General features: G+C 48.8%; 1 protein-coding gene across 1 annotated transcript in view; it reads left to right on the top strand.

Annotated features, from left to right (window-relative positions):
* WLS (Wnt ligand secretion mediator) overlaps positions 1 to 20,975 on the top strand; it is a 92,950-nt gene that overhangs the window by 34,136 nt on the left and 37,839 nt on the right. Inside the window, exon 2 of the mRNA XM_077904985.1 lies at positions 6,824 to 7,096. Coding sequence (XP_077761111.1) covers positions 6,824 to 7,096 — 273 coding nt within the window. The remainder of the gene's footprint in view (positions 1 to 6,823; positions 7,097 to 20,975) is intronic.

Genomic DNA, 20,975 nt, shown 5'->3' with positions numbered 1-20,975 from the left:
ATAATCTCTGACGGATCAGAAATCCCGCTCATTGTGAGGCCGTGGAAGTTGTGTCCACGATACAGAATGAAACGTAGCTTTTAGCGACCTTCAGCTTTGTAGCCCGTGTGAGCGTGGTGGGGGCTCCGGCTTCCAGCTTTTGTCCTCCGCCTCTGCCTCTGTAGCTGTGGACCTGGGCCAAGCCGTTCTCCGCGCCCCACCCCCACCCCCGCCCCCCGCGGGAGTCCTGTCCTTTCAAATCAGCCTCAATTCTTTTTTTTTTTTTTTAATAAAGTCTAAAGTCTACTTTCTAGTAACCCCAGGTCTTTTAGGAATGAGCTAGAAAGTAAACAAATGGCATTAGAAGAGATAGATAAATAAACGAAGCATCAGTGTGTCTGCAGGTGCAGGGACCGCGGCAGCAGAACCTTAAGTGAGCCGGGAGCTCCGCGGTGAGAGCGACGGCCTTGCTGATCGCTGGGAGAGGTTCTGTGGTAGCATCGCCCTGTGTTGTTAAGCCGGGGGGGGGGGGGGGGGGTATTTTGTTTTCATCTCTGTTAGCTGATTGCTGCGGCGACAGTGCAAGTGTCTCAAGTGTTTCCGAACTGTTTGATCATTTTTACTTAAAATCATTACTTTTTCAAGTGAGGGTTTCTGATCGTTAATGTTTGTGAACGCGCCTCTACCCCCGACCGTCCGTTCTGCACGTCCCTTCCCCTCGCAAGGCCGACATGGATCACGTCTTTGTCGCAGGAAGACGCGCTTTCTCTGGTTTAGGTGACCCAGACTCCGGAGGCTCCTTGGAGGCCCGGTGGCCAGAGTGGGAGGCAGAGCTTCGCCGGCCCCCATCCCTGCCCCCCGTCCCCGCCCGGTCCCTCCCCACGGCCCCCTTGCTCCTCCTCCCAGGAGCCCTCACGTCTGGCCTGGGGCTGCCTGCAGGACAGAGGCGGGTGTCTCGGAAGGAAAGCTCCCCTAAGTACAGGTTCGTGGTCATTTGCAGATCTCGTTCGTCGTCTTGCAGCCGGAGCAGAGGCCGCGGGGAGGGGGAAGCCGAGGCGCCTGCTGGGCCACCCCCGCCGCCGCCGCCGCCGCATAGAGAGCAGTTTGGGCGCCGCTGCATTTTCCGCTGCCGAATGGTCTCTTCATAAATTCTGATACTCAGGTGCAGGTGTTTGCAGAGCGCCCTGCGCCCAGGAGTGCGTGGCCTGGCACACGCTCTTCCCCGGTGTGCCCCCGGCCGGCCGCCCCGTCCCAGCTGCCTCCGCCCGAGCAGGCGCCGTCCGGAGGGCGCCCATCGTCCCTGCAGGTGGCGGCGCCCGCGGCAGCGGTACTCCTGGGCCGGCGAAGGCGGGGCTGGCCTGGGCTGACCTGCGCGGAGACCGGGTGTCCTGTCAGCGTGTTGTCTTAATTTTATTTTAACTTTTCTAGGAGGCGACCAAGTCTCGTCTGTCCGTCCGGCTCTTTAATGACCGGTTCCGGAGGGGGTGGGGGCCGAGGATCTGCCGTTGACTCAGCCCGGCCGGGGCCGCGGTCGCCTGGCTGCCAATTTGCGAGCGGGCGGCCTCTGGAGATGCTCCAGCGGGAAGCGGCCCGGGGCCGGGAGCGCCCCACACGGAGGGCAGGGTTAGTCATCGGTCCTTACGTTTCCACTCGAGGTTCTGTTGTCACGACTGGAATTTCTGCCTCATTCTAGTGAATTCGTCTCTCTTAGCTCCCGGGCGTCTTCCTGGTGCCCTTTCTCAGGTGGCGTCAGGATGAGATGCGGAGGAGCCTCTGTGCCGCGGGGGCCCCGGGGGTGTCTGCAGCGTCTCAGGGCCCTGAGCTGGAGGCCCCGCTGGTTTCGTCTCCTTTAGCATCCAGTGTCGTCGGGAATCGCGTCTCCCGATCGCCGTGCCGCGGGGGACGGGCGCGGGCCGAGGACACGGGCGTGCAGGTGCGCGAGGAAGGCAGCGGCCCACGTGGCACCCGGGGAGAGAACTGCGCTCCAGGGAAGGGCTCGCGGCCTTACGACCCCTGAGCTTGGCGGGAGCCACCGCGAGCCACCGCGAGCCACCCAGCCGGCCCCGTCCTGCGCACGCTCCTCTCCGGCCACATTGCCCTGACGACTCCGTCCTGATGCTGGGGGAACCTCTGGCCCATCTTAACCCCCCAGTTAAAGGCTTTGGGTGGGCAGAGGGGACAGCGGGTGGTGTCGCGTTACCGTCCCGTCCAGGAGCACTGAGGAGTGGTTACTTTGAGCTTTCACCTGAGCAAACATGACTCAGTTTGTTGACCTGAAGCCATCCAGGCCCTTCCTAAATACACAAACTCTACTAATTCCCGGAGCCACGCTAGTGACTAAGTAGGGCCTTCGTGACCTATACCTGCTCGTTAGTTGCTTGTGGTGTCTTCAAAGGTCATGGGTAATGTCAACATTTTCCATTTTATTCTTTCCTCTTACAGTAAAACCCCTCATACTTTTGTTTTTTTGTTATTGTTGATTTAAAGATAGAAATCAAGCTTTTTTTTTTTTAATTTTAGACACTGTTCTGTGATCCGTGTAGTCACAATTTTGGGTATAGCTAGTAAAAACACGGCCTCTAGCTAGAAGCTTTGTTTTCAGTTGACTTTGATGGACTTTTTCTACATAAAGAAACATCCAGGAATTCACTTGTAGCTGGTATAGGAAGTTGTCTTAAGTTGTAAATATAGGGGCGCCTGGGGGGCTCCGTGGTGGAGCGTCTGCCTTCGGCCCGGGCGTGACCCCGGGGTCCCGGGATCGAGTCCCACGTCGGGCTCCCTGCATGGAGCCTGTTTCTCCCTCTGCCTGGGTCTCTGCCCCTGTCTGCGTGTCTCTCATGAATAAATACATAAAAACTTAAAAAAAAGTTATAAATATGTTATTGGGAGAGCATCAGCTGTCCATGTTTGAATATCAGAATATTACTTTCTCAAAAATTACAAGCACTGCTGGAAAATCGAAAATGTTGAATTATCTTTAGGTTTTGAACCTATGCTAAAGGTTTTTGAGACTAGAGGAGGACTAATTTAGTCAAGTGAAGAAAAATGTTTGTGACTCCCATAATACGGCTTGAGATGCACTCGAGGTTTCTCCAAGTTCGCTGCCATGAGATTTATGAAAATATTAGTATTCCTGGGATTTTTTTTTCTTTATGCAAGATACACTAGACTAACGAAAGAATGAAAATAATTCAGGCTGCTACAAAGGCAGGCGTTCACTGTGTCCATTAAAAATGCAGCCTTTGTGCCCGTAAAGTGTTCAGCTTCTCTGTTATTAAGTTTGGAATGTGGTTTTGGAGCTTAGCTGAGGAACTCAGTTATTTTTCATTTTGGTCTAAGGAGGGAGAGACTTGTTTTTCAAAAGTGGGGAGGGGAAGGAAAGAAATGAAAAGAAGGTTCGTTTTAGAAGAATTGAAGTTTTAAAATGTAGTAACTATTTTCTGCAGCAAATAGTCAGTCTGAGTATGTTAGCCAAAAATAAAATTCATGAGTTTTGTCTCCCTGTTTATTTCTCTAGCTACGTTAAAAAGGGTTCAGTTAAATGGACCATTTGGTTTTAACGACGTCAGGGGGCGGTCTGGCTAGGTCGGGATAACCAAAGTTTGATGGATTCATACTTCTAATAAGCCAGATGTCTGATTTTAGGTGGATTAGGTGTAAAATGTCTTTGTGATACAGTTTTGAGTTTTAAAGAAAAACTTCCCTTGCCTGGATTACTTGTGGTTCTGTGGTGCCCGAAGGACTTTCAGTAGAGCTTAGTGGTGCTGTGTTTCCAGATACATTTTAGTAGACTTTGCCACACCTTTCTGCAAACATAACATTTTGCCAAAGATTTACTGCTAGGACAGATATTTAGGGATAGAGAAAAATATGTATTTGAGCATTAGAAGCAGGGCAAATATTAATAATGCACACTTTTGCCTTTTTTTTTTTTTAAGATTTTCTTTTTTTTAAGTGAACTCAGTACCCACCAAGGGGGCTCGAACTCACAACCCCGAGATCAGGAGCTGTGCAGTCCCCTGACTGAGCCCTCCAGGCACCCAGACCGCTGTCTCCTAAGTGACCTTCCTCCTGCTTTATTATTTCTCTGGTTGTTACCTGATGTCTGTTACATAGGAAATGATTTCTGTTCATAAAAGGTGTGAAAGCACAGTGTGCCAGGGATCAGATGCACAGAAGTAAACGTGCTTAAGCTACCATAATCTATAATGTTGTCCTTTCCCTGTTCATTTTCAGAGATACATTTTATAAATCTATTTTATTTTTTATTTTTTTTAAGATTTTTAAAAATTTATTTATTAATGAGAGACACACAGAGAGAGAGGCAGAGGGAGGAGCAGGCTCCATGCAGGGAGCCTGATGTGGGACTCGATCCCGGGACTCCAGGATCACGTCCTGGGGCGGAGGCAGCACTAAACCGCTGCGCCACCGGGGCTGCCCTATAAATCTGTTTTATTTTATTTTATTTTTATTTTATTTTTTTATTTTATTTATTTATGATCGACAGAGAGGGAGGGAGAGAGAGAGAGAGAGAGGCAGGGACACAGGCAGAGGGAGAAGCAGGCTCCATGCACCGGAGCCCGACGTGGGATTCGATCCCGGGTCTCCAGGATCGCGCCCTGGGCCAAAGGCAGGCGCTAAACCACTGCGCCACCCAGGGATCCCTATAAATCTGTTTTAAAAGTATATTGTGCTCGCAGGACCTACAGGAAGAAAATTGTGAAAATTTTCAGAGATATCAAAATGGACTCCAGCTCATGGGGAAGGAATCGCTGTTCTTTGACAGGAAAACTAAATGTTGGGAAAGGATGTCCATACTCATCCTTGTAGGTTTAATGTAATTTCAGTCAAATCCCAGCAAAAGGATAAAAAGGGTAAATTTGAAATGGATTGGGGGGGAGGATTCACTCTATCAGATATTGATAGAAGCTAATTTATAGGATTCAGCACAATGTTGTATTGAACCATGAAGTGACAGTTCAATACATGAAATCGAGCAGACTGTCCAAAAACATCTATAGGTATACATGAGATAAAGGTGAGGTCATGAGGTCATAAATCAACAAGAAAGGAGAGTCTGTTCAGTAAAGAATAATGTAAATGTTTAGCAAAAATAAAACTTGGGAACTCAATTCGTCTTTTATATCAAAACAAATTTCAGATGGACCAACTATGTAAATATTTTTAAAAATTAAGTTGTAAAAAAATAGAAATTAATAACGATGGCTGGCTATTTATTGGATTTGGAGATAAAGAAGGTCTAAGCACAAAAGCATGGGAAAAACCTAAAGCTAAAGAAATATTCCTTTTTTTTTTTTTTTTTTTTAAGATTTCATTTATTTGAGAGAGAGCGAGAGAGCAGGCATGTGAGAGTGGGGCAGGGGCAGAGGGAGTCCCTGTGGGGCCGACCCCAAGACCCTGGGATCAGGACCTGAGCCAAAGTCAGATGCTTACCTGGCTGAGCCACCCAGGTGCCCCAGGTAGAGAGAGATTCTGTATAAAATCTGGAACTTTGGGGATCCCTGGGGGGCTCAGTGGTTTGGCACCTGCCTTCAGCCCACGGTGTGATCCTGGAGTCCCGGGATCGAGTCCCACGTCGGGCTCCCCGCATGGAGCCTGCTTCTCCCTCTGCCTGTGTCTGCGTCTCTCTCTGTGTGTCTCATGAATAAATAAATAAAATCTTAAAAAGAAAAATAAGTAAAAACATGCATTTAAAAAAAAAACTATATCAGGTGTGCTCCTGTTTTCTAGAAATGTATATTAATATTAGTATGTATTACGAAGTTACAGACTGTAACTCATTTATAAATTTTATCTAATTACACCCTCCTAGAAAAGATAGTATTTTGATATTTTTCCAACAGCGGTTACTTCCCTCTAGTGGGATTTTGGGTAAATGTTGTCCTGAACTTTAAAATTTCTATATTTCGCAGATTTTCTTTCATAGTCGTGTAACCATTTGATAATCACAAAACTGTGTGTTCTTGAATGTTCCGTAGTTAGATGTGCCGACCTCTTTTGCAACGCACAGATCGAGTGCGTGGGTTAGATACTCCCGAAGTACGGCCTGTGCTTCAGTCCTCCCGACAGCTGCGTGCCACACGGGGGCCCGGGGTTGGCGAGGCTCTTTCTGTCCATCGGATGCAGCATAGAGCTCAGGAGCGTCCTGAAAACCAGCTGTCTTGGCCGGTCTTAGGAACGGACCCTCTCGTTTCTCAGATGAGGGTCCTAGAGCCACCAGATTAGACCCGCTTGCCCGAGACTAAGCGGCGGCGAGCTGTTCACGCGGGCTTCAGGCCCTGTGCTCGCTGAAGTCCCAGGGCCTCCTGCCCCGAGGTGGCTGGGAGCTGCAGCACGGTCGGTCGATTTTTGTCACATTTGTTTGGAGGAAGAAAGTAACTGAACCAGGGATGCACGGGTGTTTTGGTGGTTGAGCGTCTGCGTGTGGCTCAGGGCGTGACCCTGGGGTCCTGGGATCGAGTCCCATGTCGGGCTCCCTGCACGGAGCCTGCTTCTCCCTCTGCCTGTGTCTCTGCCTCTCTCTGTCTCTCTGTCTCTCATGAATAAGTAAATAAAATCTTTAAAAAAAAAAAAAAAAAGGAAGTAACTGAACCAGAGTGGTTACGAATATATTCTTTCAATCAAAATGACAGTGATTGAAAACCTAGTGCGAAGACTCTTGGAGAAACTTGATGACACCTGTGGAGATCCCTGGGTTTGGGGGCTCCCTGGGGACTACGATCCCAATTATAGAAGGCAGGGTGAAAATTGGAGGCAATGTCAGCCAAAAAAAACAAACATTTCAGTGGAAGATTTTTCTAAAACAAAAACCTTTTCTTTTCAGCTCCAGGACCCACGACGGCAGTGTCCTACATGTCCGTGAAATGTGTGGACGTCCGTAAAAACCATCACAAGGCAAAATGGTTAATGCCTTGGGGACCCAACCAGTGCGACAAGATCCGGGACATCGAGGAAGCGATTCCAAGAGAAATCGAAGCCAACGACATTGTATTTTCTGTCCACATTCCCCTGCCCTCCATGGAGATGAGTCCTTGGTTCCAGTTCATGCTGTTTATTCTGCAGCTGGACATCGCGTTCAAGCTGAACAACCAAATCAGTAAGTGTTCTCTCTCCTCATTCCGTTCCTGCCTTGGACATTTTTCCTCTGCAGGTTCACGTTCTCAGCAGTTCAGTGAGGTAGGTCTTACTATTTCTTCCTGTGGATAGAAACCTTGGGCCCCCGCGAGGTTGCTCAAGGTCAGAGGCTTAAGAGAGTGGACGGGCTGGGGTTCAAACCCAGGCCGCCTGGCTTCCGAGCCGTACCCTAACCACCGAGCTTCATCACCTTCGTCCTGTTAAGACGGAGCTCAGCCCAGCAGAGCGATTTGAAGAATTCTGAAAGGTCCCGTGTTTCAAAATGTCTTTTCCCACTAGACTTTGGGAAAAGGCATCATCTTGGTTAGGGTCCCTGTCAAAATGGGAATGCCAACCCATGAGCACCCATTTTCCCATAAAGCGGGGGTTGGGTTTTGTTTTGTTTTTGTTTTTTGTATCTTACTCGGTTGTGGCTCAGGGTTCTGAGGGCATGGGACATACAGACATCTCATGAGCGGGAGAAAAAAACGTTGGTCTCAACCTAACGTTCCCTATACGGTTTCTCAGACGCGAAAGTTAGGTTGAGACATTTTTTTTTTTTACTGACACAGGATTAGGGGTGAGATGGAAAGAGAAAGACGAGTGTTGGAGGCCTCTCTGCCTGGGGCCTGTCCTTGGATCAAGGCACTTTTTCTAATTCTGATGTTCCTGTATCAGCAATAATCCCCATATATAATCAGGAAATTAATTTTGCTTAGGACTTTTGCTAGTATATGTGCTTGATCGACATCTTATTGGGAACAAACAGATATGCTGAGATAATTTCCAGAATGAAGAGCCCCCCCCCCCCCGCCCCGTCCATTCATTTAGTGCACCCCATTGTTCCAAACCGTTTGCAGTGCCTACCACTGCCAGGCCCTGTGCTGATGGCCGGACATACGGAGACGGGAAGGTACGACTGCCCTTTAGGGGTTTATACTCAAGTGCAATGACGGGCAAATAAATGATCATGCCAGTGTGATGCGCAGGAGGCTGTGGAAATAAAAATAGGCTGTGGAACATGGTGAGGGAAGATTGCCTTGGTACACGTGTGAGCAGGTGTGTGTGCACGCACGTGTGTGTGTGGAGCTGAGCAAATAGATATCTGGAGCGAGCCTTACGGAGCTGAGACCCCGGGGGCACCCGGGTGGCTCAGTCCGGGTTAGAGCACAGCTGGGAGCAGTCAGAGGTACTTTGCATTTCACATGTCCACATTCTCGTATCTATTGTCGCCTTTGTTGGTTGTGTAACACACTCATTCACTCTTTCAAACCTTATTGTGTCTCAACCGTATGTTAGACTCGAAGTACTGAGGATGAAGGACTGAGAAACAAATGTCCTTTTAAGGAGTTGGGAGAGACAGTGGTTGGGAAATAGACACTTAAACTTCCCAAACTACATATGTGTGTATACACATGCGCTGTAATAAGGGGAATAGGCAGTGTTGTGATAATGTGATTTATAGGAAATATATATTTGGTCATCCAGATCACCAACACGTATTTCTCATATATTTTGGGTTTTACCCACAGTTCCTGGCTCATGGTTCCCAAAACCCTTAGAATTTCCGGAGCGATGAGAATAATGGGAGCATCTTTTGTTATAATATTTGGTCTCTTGTCCTCAGTTCCTGAAAAAGCGTCAGAAGCCATAAAAGTGAAATGGGTGTTCTTGTTCATAACAAGCCCCTTTCTGCCGCAACTGGGCTTGTGTTAATGAGGTGACTTTTGGAAAGCACCTAAGGGGTGGGGGCTGGTTGCCAGGGGAACCAACTGTGAATAGAGGGGTGGCACTTTCAGTTCCACTCCTGGTTTTCAGGGAGGGGAGAGGGGCTGGAGGTCGACTCAGTCACCAGTAGCCAAGGATTTAATCAGTTGTGCATATTAACGAAACCTCCATAAAAATCCCAAAGGAAGGGAGTGCAGAGAGCTACCTGTTTGGGAAACCAGAATGCTTTCTTATGCTACCCTGCCGGTCCCAAACTCTGTGAGGAACGAAGGAATTTCTTTGTTTTAGATTTTCCTTATTTATTTATTTGAAAGAGAGAGAGAGAGAGCGAGAGAGAGCGCACACAGGCACAAGGGCAAGTGGGGGGGGTGGAGAGGGAGAGGGGGAAGCAGACTCCCCGCTGAGCAGGGAGCCCGATGCGGGGCTCCAGCCCAGGACCCTGAGCCGAAGGCAGACACTTAACCAACTGATCACCCAGACACCCCAGAAAGAAGGCATTTCATTAGGGATCTTGTCCCAGGGATCTCTGACCCGGCTGTTGGTTCATATCCTTTGTAATAAATCAGTAATCTAGTGAGTTAATGGGTTTTTCTGAATTCTTTGAACTGTCCTAGCAAATTAAACCCAAGTGGGGGCTTTTGGGAACCTCTCATTTTAAAGCCAATTGGTGAGAAATGCAGGTAACGCCCCGGGCTTGAGATTGGCATCTGGAGTGGAGTAGTACAGTCTATGGGACTGAGCCCTTAACATCTCCAGGTAGACGGTGTCAGAACTGAACTGTGTTGTAGGACTCTGCTGGTGTCCAGAATTGTTGGGTATGTGGGGACCCCCCCCCACACACCACATCATACTGGGTGGTCAGAAGCGATCACATGTTTTAACAAATGAATCACTTCCCAGCAAATACTTGTTTTTAAATATTGTGTTTGTTTATTTGAGAGAGTGAGCCCACACACGCAAGGGGGGGCAGAGGCAGAGGGAGAAGCAGGCCCCCCGCTGACCAGGGAGCCCAACGAGGGGCCGGACCCCAGACCCCAGGATCATGACCCGAGCCGAAGGCAGATGCCCGACCCACCGAGCCACCCAGGCGCCCTTACTTCCCAGCAAATATTAATCCGAGACATTAAAAATGCCTTCACTGGTGAGGCTTTAACTAAAACATTTCTCTTCTTTTTTTTTTTTTTTTTTTTAAGAGACAGCTCTCTCTCTTTTTTTTTTTTTTTTAAGATTTTATTTATTTATTTATTCATGAGAGACACACACAGAGAGAGAGAGAGGCAGAGACACAGGCAGAGGGAGAAGCAGGCTCCATGCCGGGAGCCCAACGCGGGACTCGATCCCGGGTCTCCAGGATCAGGCCCTGGGCTGAAGGCGGCGCTAAACCGCTGAGCCACCAGGCGTCCCAACTAAAACATTTCTATACGTAAATGAATTTGAATGTGTCTTGCATTTTCTCTCTCAAGTATGTACTCTGCCTCGAAAATATATTTTATCTTCATGTAGAAAAAAAGACTGTACTAAAGATTCTTATCTTAAAACATTGTTAAATTTCGTGTACTAGGAGGGCCCATACCTCATAGGGGCACATTAAAAAATTAACCAACAGCTCCTTCAGTTAATGTATAAAATAACTGACACCGTAGAGCCATCAAGAAAACCAGGTCAAAAAAGTGCTTTCTGGGGGCAGTAGCTGTGGGTGGGAGCTGTTACCTTTACTATGAGAAGGCTGGCTATGTGTCAGGTTTGTGGGAATATTTTTTTCCTTAAAATTTATTCTCTGTGCCTTTGTTTATGGACACTGAGGGAGGCACCCATTAAATTAAATATTAAATAGGGATGGTGTGTCTTTGCTCACAGAGAGGTATTTTTAATTATAATAATATTTATTAGGCCCCGTAGATCTGTTTTCCTGTGATTCTTAACATTCTTATGTTAAGAATGCATGAAAGTTCTGTTTATATTTTACCATTAGTCTGGATGCCTTTCTGGCAGTGGTAAGTAGGACAGGAGGAAAGAGATCAGGAATGTGGTGAACAAGATCCTATTACATGTGGTCGACTTCCTGTTTATCAGAGATTGAGCCATAACAGTATTATCTCAAGTGTAAGGGAAAGTCAGGACCGATTCTGTTTTTTCTTTAAACTTTCTTAGGCAGTCTGTGAGATGAATTCCTGATTTCAGATAATGAGAAGAGATTTTACATTTGGGCTATGAAATTAATATTGAGATTTCCAGATATACATAAGCCTGGCCAGAGTTTCCAGCTGCCTTTGAGGGGCCTTTGAGCAGATAAAAGAATCTAAGGACTATGTATTTTAAATGACTTTAGTCCTTGGGTGTTAAATGTATATTCTTTTTAAGCTTTTCCATTTATATCGATACAGGTTTTGGCTGGAATTTGAGGTCTTGACAAACCCCAGAAAGCAGAAATCATTGACTGACTCTTTAAGAGCTTGTCATTACTTAATCAGTTCCACGATTTCATCACATTGATGCCTTTAGGGGGGAAAATGGTGATATTACGGGGAAATTGTCCTCAAAGTGGTTAGAGAATGTGCAAATTATATTTGATTGTTGACAAAGAAGATAATCCCATGTGTGTTAATGTAAAAAAACATAATCCTTGTTTGAAAAAGCAATTGTAAACAGAACCTCTACTTTTCACCATTAAAACGTAAACATTTTACACAAACATTTTTTTAAAGATTTTATTTATTTATTCATGAGACACACAGAGAGAGAGACAGAGAGAGGCAGAGGGAGACGCAGGCTCCATGCAGGGAGCCCGACGCGAGACTCGATCCCGGGTCTCCAGGATCACGGCCTGAGCTGAAGGCAGACGCTTCACCGCCGAGCCACCCAGGGATCCCAAAACATAAGCATTTTAAAACCGACAATTGTCTTTAAGGGAGAAGTATAAAAAGTGGCGGGTTGAACTTTGAGGCGGTGACAGTTTTAAAACCACAGGCTGCAGGAGCCGGGGAGGGGAGGCCCGTTGGAGGGGATCTAGACTCAGAGATGCTTGGAAGCGGGAGTGACCGACCTGTTGGTGAATAGCAGTGACAGGTCCCGAGCAGACCCCTCTGTCAGAATCTGTGATTGGGTCAGTGCTCACTTTTTCCTGACTATGTCAAAGACTTGGAATTAGCCTGTCTGTCGGGGCCCTAACGTGGTGCTTCTGTAGGGTCGTAGGAGTGCCCTGAGACGGGAACAGTGGGCCGAGCCCTCTGGCCTCTGGATAAGGGGTTAATCACTGGGGGACATGAATGCTTATCTGTGTGATGGGCATCGATTTTTCTGTGATCCCAAATTCTGTTACTTGAAAATATCTTCTAAAGTGGATGTACCTCGGGACACCTGAGGGGCTCGGGTTGAGCATCTGCCTCTGGCTCAGGGTGTGGCCCCGGGGTCCCGGGATCGAGTCCCCCCGTCGGGCTCCCTGCCTGGAGCCTGCTTCTCCCTCTGCCCGTGTCTCTGCCTCTCTCTCTGTGTCTCTCATGAATAAATACATAAAGTCTTAAAAAAAAATAAATTGGGTGTGTACCTTCTTTTTAAAGTGTATTATCAGTCATTCAATTTATGTATTTTTCTGCAAAGGCAGGTTTGGATTGGCTAAGATGGTGCCTGCTCGTAAACAGGAATGTCACTCTACTAATTACCACTGCAAGTCACATACTTAGCATAACCTCAGACTCTCCATGGGGCTTCTTCTGAGGAACCTGGGTGCAGAGATCAAAGAAAGTTGGGTTTTTCTGACATGTCTCTACCCAGCTTTCACATCTACAGGCCGTTGAAATAGCAGCCCCGAGAGTCATTGGCGGAAAGCCTCAAGATGGATTGATCTGTGTTGGGTAGTAAATCTAGAATTTTAAGGGGTTGAGGGATTCCTTAGTCTGAAAAAATACTGGAAAATGCTGTGGGGTAGGAAAAGCCAGCACATCCATTCTGTTCTTAGGTAATGAAGTCATGATGTTTTGCCTTGAGCCCTGTGCTGTACGTTACGATGGAGTATTAAGTCTCTCTTGCTTGTTCCGTTACCGCAAATGACTACATGAAATGATGGAATTATTTCTATAACTGACAAGTGATTTTTTTCTTCTCTCTGACTGAAAACGTTTCTGTAAAACAAATTTCTAGTCAAAAATAAATAATTACAATGATGATATTACCCCCTTTTCAAGTTTCATAGCTGAGAGTCCCTAACTCTTTACAAAGTGATTGTGCTTTTCCATTTGTACGTCTATGATGGAATGTTAGGCACCACATGAAGACAATTGGGATAAAAAAAAAAACCAGTCTGCTAATTGTAAAAAAAAAAAACAAAAAACCAAAAAACAAAAAAACTCCAACTGTCATGTTATCTAAAATGATTAGGGGTGAATTTAGAGGAGGAGGAAAGTCTGTGGACTTTTTGACCATTAGCAAGGGTGGTTCATTTTTCTGTATTTTCAGATGCCTCTTGGGAGGAGTCCACGCGCCTGCTAATCACGGCGCCAGGCCATTGGTAAAATGGCATTCATGCGGCTGGATTTCCGTGCTTTATCAGATAGTCCTTTTTAACAAAATATGTTGAAGCAACTACTAAGAAATCTAATCGTATTCTCCCAGTCCTTTCAAAAAGACACCTTTGAGTCATGACCATGTTACGGTCTCTGTTTATAACAAACATTTCTGATCAGATAGGGTTTTCGTTGTTGTGGTTTTTAGGTTTACTTATATATTTGACAGAGACAGAGAGGATGAGGGGGGCCCAGAGGGAGAGGGAGAGAGAGTCCATCCGGGGCTGGTCGCAGGGCTTGGTCTCATGACCCTGAGATCACCACCCAAGCCTCAAAGTCCAAGGCTTAACCAACTGCACCACCCAGGTGCTCCTGATTGGATAGTTTTTGTTACAAGCTGGTGTCCCCAATATTTTTAACTTGTCTATTAAATCTCTTTACCTAAATCAGAGTCAATATGAGCAGAAATGACCTCACATTTTCCCTCTGCCCTCACCTCCCTCCCCCAAAACGATAAACTGAAAAAGCTCAAGGTCCACCAAAAAAGATCCAGGAGACTTAAATGTGGCAGGGTTTGCAGAGGTGGGTAAAATTAGGAGGGTCGTCAGTGTTTGAGGTGGGCTTATGGGGCCAGTCTGCTTTCTTCTTATGGAGTCATGTACCCCTTCAAACCTGGGGGAGAACCTAGAATTTTCGAATGTGAATCAGTCTTACCTACTGACTTGGGTTAGGAAGAAAGTAAGTCCCAGGAGAAGACTATTTCGTTGATTCACCCAGGATAGTGGAGATTAGGGACATCATGTTTGTTTGCTTTCGTTTATGGATTATCTTTCCCTTTGAGGGACTCTTCAGGCACAACTGTGGAATTAACCATTATGAACAAGTTTATATTGGCAGGAAAATGGGAACCTTCGGCTTTGTTTTATTTGGGTGTGATTATTGGTGAGCTCGTTATTTGGCCGGCATCACTATAAAACCCTCAGGATCTCCATCATCTGGCGGAAGGTTTCGTGTGAGGTTATGTATATCCAAACGAAGAAATGCAGCCTAGAGACAGGGTTGGGCTCCTCTAAAACCTTCCCAGGATTGCTAAACTAATGTGTAGAGTTTGGTATATCCAGTCCCTCCTACTTCCTCCCAGTCATCCATTGGCTTATGGGTCAATTTAACGTTGGAAAGGAGATCCTATTGGGTCGGTGTTTAGTCACAACAAATCGCTTACCTGTGGTTTGAATGATTTTCAGTAATTGTTGTTAAACACCAGCTGTGTGATTGCAGACTTCCAGCACTGAAGGAACTTGAGGGTGCCTTAGTCTGGAGATCTTCAACCAAGAAGCCCGTGGGTGGATCCCAAGGGCCAGGCGAGCCCCTTGGTATTCTATGTAAAATTTCGGTCATATTTATTATATGTATTTTTGGAGTAAGAGGGTTTGTGGCTTTTGTCAAGGTTTCAGATTGGCTTCTTAATGCCAAAATGTTAAAGGGACTGATCCTTTAATTTACTGGGTAAGGAAACCTTATACCCCGAGACAGGTGCGCACCGTGGCACAGCTGGCGGAGACAGAGCAGGACCTTGTCGCTGTCGTTAACCACGTAGGTGGGCGGACGGTCCATAGCAACAGGCGCGCTCCCACATCCAGGTCCTGAGCCTTCTACCCAACAGCACCCAAATATTCCTGGACAGAAGTTGCACTGGTCTTTCTAAAATGGTGTATTTTCTGTTTTTCGTTTCTAAATCTCCCAGTCTGTAGTTGAGGGAATGTAGTGCAGCCTAGAATCTGTTTATAGTGCCACAGCTGCACATCACCCACGTGTCTGATTTCCTGCTCTGAGTTTAGAATATAAACGAGGAGATTCTCTTTGCATCCATAACAAGTATATCCTGGTTACTAAAATAAATCCTTGTGACATCAATGAAGAATGTGGATAGCAACGCAGCAGCAGATTCCTTGATAGCACCCCCACTGTACGTATAAGGTGGTTTTAGGGTTGTTTTGTTGTTTTTTTCTTTTTATCTCCTCTCCTAACTTGGAGTATTCCTGTCAGTATTTAAATGCCAGTCAGTCATCCCATAGCTAATGTGAGGTTATTTTACTGAGAAGCGTGCGTATCTTTATTTTGGTTCACTTAAGAACATGTGAAGAAAAACTATTTTCTGGATTATGCTTTTCAAAGCAAAAATAAGTGAGGTGGGGGAAGGAAGATCCTCTGATAAACAAGGCAGAGCAGATTTCTACTTGCAGCAGTAACAGGGACTCTACATTTGGGGAAAAAATTTCCCTTAGCATCTACCTGTAGTTTGCACACTGATGCTAGACGTGGTTCCAGTTCCTCTTTTGCTTTGGCAAGTTGGTGCTAATTTGGTTGGAGGGCAGTAGCAATTTTTTAAAGCAAGAGGAGGTTCTGATTTTTAAATTTTTCTGGGTTTAGGTTATTTCAAAATAATTACCCAATCAGTGTATCTTTGCTGCCTTAACTGTTCATTCGTGTGGTCATCAGGAAAGCCCAGGCCTAACCTAACAAGCGAGATTATTATCTCTTTAAGGAGGTAAGGTTTGGGGGGGAAGATTGAAAATATTTAAATGAAGCATCTTGGAAAAAAAAAAAAGGTGCTGTTGCATTGTTGGACTTGTCCCTTCAAGTACGGAGCAGCTTGTCACGGTGGGTATCAAGCGAACGCTGATTGGGGTGGAGAGTCCAGGATGACCACAGTGATAGCCTATGCTGGGCGGCCCTCTCTTTACAAAGTACTTTTTTTTTTTTAAAAAAAAGATTTTATTTCTGTTTATATATTCATGAGAGACACAGAGAGAGAGAGGCAGACACAGGCAGAGGGAGAAGCAGGCTCCACGCAGGGAGCCCGACGTGGGACTCGATCCCGGGACTCCAGGATCACACCCTGGGCCGAAGGCCGGCGGCCTAACTGCTGAGCCCCCCGGGCGTCCCTACAAAGTACTTTTGTACCAGAGATGCTGATGGTTGTCTTTGTTGCCAGCCATTTGCTTTGGCTTCGCACCATGTTCTTGGAGCACTTGCCCCCTGCCCTCCCTCAGAGTGTGGGCCTCCCCGTGCCTGTGCGCCCCCCGCCCCCCCCAGATGATGGATTAGGACAGGGCCTTCACCCAAGGAGAGCCAGCAGGTTCCCGCGGGCCCGCTCAGGCCTCCGTATTTCCAGCCCCGAGGGCTCCCCGGGCGGCCATCCTTCACCCCACGCCTGGGGAAGCACAGAAGGTTGTTTGGCAGAGTGGGGGAGCCAGGGGCCACGGACGGGTGGAGGTGGAGTGAGGGGTTGCTACGACCGACAACAAGCGGTGGCCTTCCTGCTGGCTCAGGTTCCTCAGGTTTGGTAGCACTTTCTGCCCTCAAGTTTCTTGAGATATCCGTCTCCTTCCAGCTAATTTCCGTGGGAGCTCGCGTGGGTGGAACCTTCCTACCCACAACCAAACCATCTCCGTCCGATTAAGACGACTTGACTTTTATTTCAACCGATCATCTCAACAGGTCCCCCTGGCACAGAGCGGAGATGGAAGACCAGAGAGGTTCCCTGACCCGTCCGGGGCCTCACAGCTGAGAAATAGAGGGATTAAAAGCAAAAGCGATCTCGGGGCTCCAGTGCCTTGACCCCCACCCTGAGTCTGTCTGTAGTGCCAGGGGGCGTGCCCCTCCTCGGAGTAGGAAATGGCCCCAGATGGCCCCTGAAGTCCTGCCTACTCCAGCTCTCTTGCTGCGAGTCCATGACTCACTTCAGATTCTTTGGTTTTCTAAAAGCCTGTGAGTATCCATCCCTCCAGCTTTGTAAACAGGCGGCTTCACAGACCCTCAAGTATGAGCCATTTTAGAAGATGCCCGGCCGTTAGTGGGTGAGCCTGGTGTTGACATGAGTGAGTTTTCTAGTATTTTCTTTTGTTACGTGTTTACCTTGTGTTCATTTCTAGTCCTTGGGTAGGCAGACGGGGCTGGTGTACTGGAAGTGTATTTTTAGTCTGACATTAAAAAATGTATCATAGACACCAACACAGGAAGCAGTTTTTAGGTGAGTCAGTGTATAAATAACCTCAAAGAGTTTTCATAAAGGGAAGGTAGACCTTTTAATTCGACAGCCCGGCTCCTGAGGCCCTCTTCCCAACTTCCTTTATTCATTCAGGGGTCATTTATTGGGCTTCTACTATGTGCTGGCATTTTTTTATACTTTAAGTCCTTACCCTTTACACTACAATGTCAGAAAACTTCAATGGCCCTTCTTTGTTTACTTCTCTCTATCCAGCAAGACTGGATTTTGAGAGCAGGGCCTGTATCTTGTTCTTCCTTTTGTGTCCCTACTTAGCATAGCCCCAGGCTGTATAAATACTCAAGGATGTACTCAAAATAATTAATTAGGAGCTCACAGTCTAGTCCAGCGAGAAACAGAAAATCATACCAATGTGTTCAGTGCTAAGTGCCCAGAGTATCGCATGAACAAAGAGGGGGGAAATGATTAACTTATACTCAAAAGGCAAGTTTTCTTTTTTTTTTTTTTGTTTTTTTTTGTTTTTAAAAAGTCTTATTTAAATTCGACTTTCCAACGTACAGTATAACACCCAGTGCTCATCTCGTCGTGCGCCTTCTCTGATGCCGGTCGCCCAGTTGCCCCATCGCCCCCGCCCCCCGCCCCCAGCCCTTTGCTTTGAGTCAGGAGTCTCTCATGGTTTGTCTTCCTCTCTCATTTTTCAGAAAAGGTAATTTTTTTTTAAATTGAGTTTTGAAGGGTGGAATCTTCTAGGAGTTGTTGAAATTCATGACTGCCTAATATATGACGGCCAAGACACAGTCCCGGAGTAGCTGTATTTTGTTCGGGGAAACCAGAGTGTTTGGGCTAAATTCTTGTCCTGACACTTGTCGATTTCGTGACACCTTTGGTAAGTTCATGAACTTCCTTCATTTCTTTATGTATAAAATAGAGATAATTGTAGGGCCATCCTTATAGGATTGTTTTAAGGATGAAACTAGAATAGTATGTATGTGGCTTTTTCATAGTAAGTGCTTGGTATGTGGTAAATGTTCAGTAAAGGTGAGCTATTCCTGGACTTGGGCAGAGAGGAGGAGTGTGAGTCCTGGAGAGAATGCAGAAGCCTAGCAAGTCCAAGCGTGCAGAACAAGGACCTGGGGGTTGCTGGGCATCGGCCTTTCATTACTTCAGGACAGTGGTTCTTTTTTTTTTTTTTTGAAGATTTTATTTATTTATTCATAAGAGACACACAGAGAGAGGCAGAGACATAGGCAGAGGCAGAAGCAGGCCCCATGCAGGGAGCCGGGAGCGGGACTCGATCCCGGGACTCTAGGATCACGGCCTGGGCTGAAGGCAGGCGCTAACCGCCCAGCCACCCAGGCGACCCGAGGACAGTGGTTCTTAACTTTGGATCAAGGACCTTGACCTTGGGGGAAAAATGTGCGTAGGTCCCATTCAGATGTTTTGTGTTCATATTTCAGCTGAGTCCCCGAAGGTCATCTGTGGGATTCAGAGGTTTATGATTCTCAGGGTAAGGGCTCCAAGTTCGTGAGATAGGTTGACCCCATGAGTTTCAAGTTACATATTGGTCAGCACTTAAGCAATTGGAGAACACTGTAAGATAGAAGATGTGGAAAATTCTCCGCGTCCTTCGGAGAGTATGCCCAGAAGGCATGGCTTAATTACGCGGGACTGTAAACACGTTAGCAGGGAAGATAAAACGTCTTGGAATAGGATGAGAGTAGAAGTGTCTGGGACACGACCTCTTGAAGCTCTGCAGGCTGAACGTGTGGCAGTGAAGTGACTTCTCCAGGGTCACGGGGTTTGCACCCGAGAAAGGGCCCAGGTCCCGGGTTTCCTGAGTGAAATGCTGTGAAAGAACCTGTGGTAGGAGGAGGACAGTGAGCCCGCTTGTTAGGCTGCAGAATTCCCTCTGGGGGAGGAAAGATAAGCTCCTGACACACCGAGGGGGCCCTGGGGACTCGCATGGGTGGCCAGGCAAAGAAATTGGAGTCTGATCCTTAAAAGGAATTGATCTCGCGGGTGGAGCGCTGAGGTACGAAATGTGGAATTCAGGATGTGGGCCTCAGGGCCTGCTCCTTGTGTTGGGCCGTCACTGGCACCCGGGCCCAGCCGCGGGCCTCGCGGCGGGAAGGCTGCTGAGCCCCGAGTGGGAGAAGTGGGCCGCGGGGTTAGGCCGTGGGGCGCCTCGGGAGGCGGGGTCAGGCCGCAGGGTCGGGGCTGCAGGATCAGGGCCGTGGGGGTCAGGCCATGGGGGTCAGGGCCGCGGGGTCAGGGCCCCAGGGTCAGGGCCACTGCAGGGTCGGGCCGCGGGGCGCCCCGGGCGGCGGTGGAACCCCAGGCCCCTCGGCCGCAGCCGCAGCTCGGTGGCCCGCATCCGGGGCTCCAGTAATTGTGGGTTTAAGTCACAGAGGAAAAAGATGAGAGAGCAGCAGGGCTGGTTTTTCCGCAATTAAACGTGGCCTCCCGGGCTTCCCTGGCGGCAGGGATCCGAGGGGTCAGGAACCGCCGGGCATATCCTCTCCCTCCGGCGCCCGCCTTCATCTGTGTCCCCTCCTCGCGCGGGGACAAGAAAAGGTGCGTCGGAAATGAAAGGCCCGCGCTGGCCGCTTTCTCCTGCGGAACTTGCGGGAAACAAAGCTCTCCCGTGAACGCGGCGGAATCCCGTCTGGCAGCTGCCTTTCCTGCGGGCGGGGGGACGGGGACGGGGACGGGGACGGACGGGGACGGGGGCCCGCAGAGCAGGTGCCGTCCCGGGGCCGGGGTGGCTTTCAGCCCCCGACACGCTGCGCGCCCCCCGTCTGCGCGGCGGCCACTGTGCCCGCTGCTGAAGGCCGAGGCCGCCGCCGTGGCCCGGGGGGGGGGAGGCCGCCCGCGGCGGGGTCGGGAAGGCCCTGGCTGGTCCGCCGTAGGGCCCGAGCTGCACGCAGAGCCTCTGCCCCGCTGCCCGCCGCCGCCTCCCCCCCAAACATCCCCGGGGGAAGAGCACCGGGCTGGGGCGAGCGGTACCACAGTGGCGGACACGGCCCGGCCCGGACCTGGGGCGCAGCGCTCGACGGGACCTGGCTGCAGCCCCATGGCGGCCTGCCGGGCCCTGACCCCCCAGGGTCTGTCCCCTGCCGGGTCTGTCTCCCCCCAGGGTCGTCTCCCCCCAGGATCGGTACCCCCCCATCTGTCTCCCCCCAGGGTCTGTATCCCCCCAGGTCTGTCCCCCCCAGGTCTGTGCCCCCCCAAGTCTGTCTCCTCCCACAGGTCTGTCTCCCCCAGAGTCTGTACCCTCCCACAGGTGTGTTTCCCCCCGAGGTCTGTCCCCCACCCCCTGAGGTCTGCCCCCCAGGGTCCGTCCCCCCTTCTACCCCCCCATCTGCTTCCTGCCCACAGGCCTTCCCTTGCTTCTTGAAGCCCAAGGCTCGTTCTCTCCGTGGGTGGCTCAGAATGAGGAGAGAAACTCAGACATTGTCGGGCCAGGAGAGGAAGAGAAATGGTCGCTCCGTGAGGCACCTGGCCTCGCCCTCCCCATCCCGGCTTCCCTCCAGGGTCATGGGCAGCCCCGGGAAGGCGGCAGGACTGAGCCGCGGTGGGGGAGGGCGAGGCCAGGTGCCCCACAGAGGGGGCCTCTTCCACGCATC

The sequence above is a fragment of the Canis aureus genome, chromosome 8 (genome assembly GCF_053574225.1).
Source record: "Canis aureus isolate CA01 chromosome 8, VMU_Caureus_v.1.0, whole genome shotgun sequence".
In the NCBI taxonomy this organism is placed as follows: domain Eukaryota; kingdom Metazoa; phylum Chordata; class Mammalia; order Carnivora; family Canidae; genus Canis; species Canis aureus.
The sequence above is the reverse complement of the archived record's forward strand: the minus strand, read 5'-3'. Positions and strand labels throughout refer to the sequence as shown.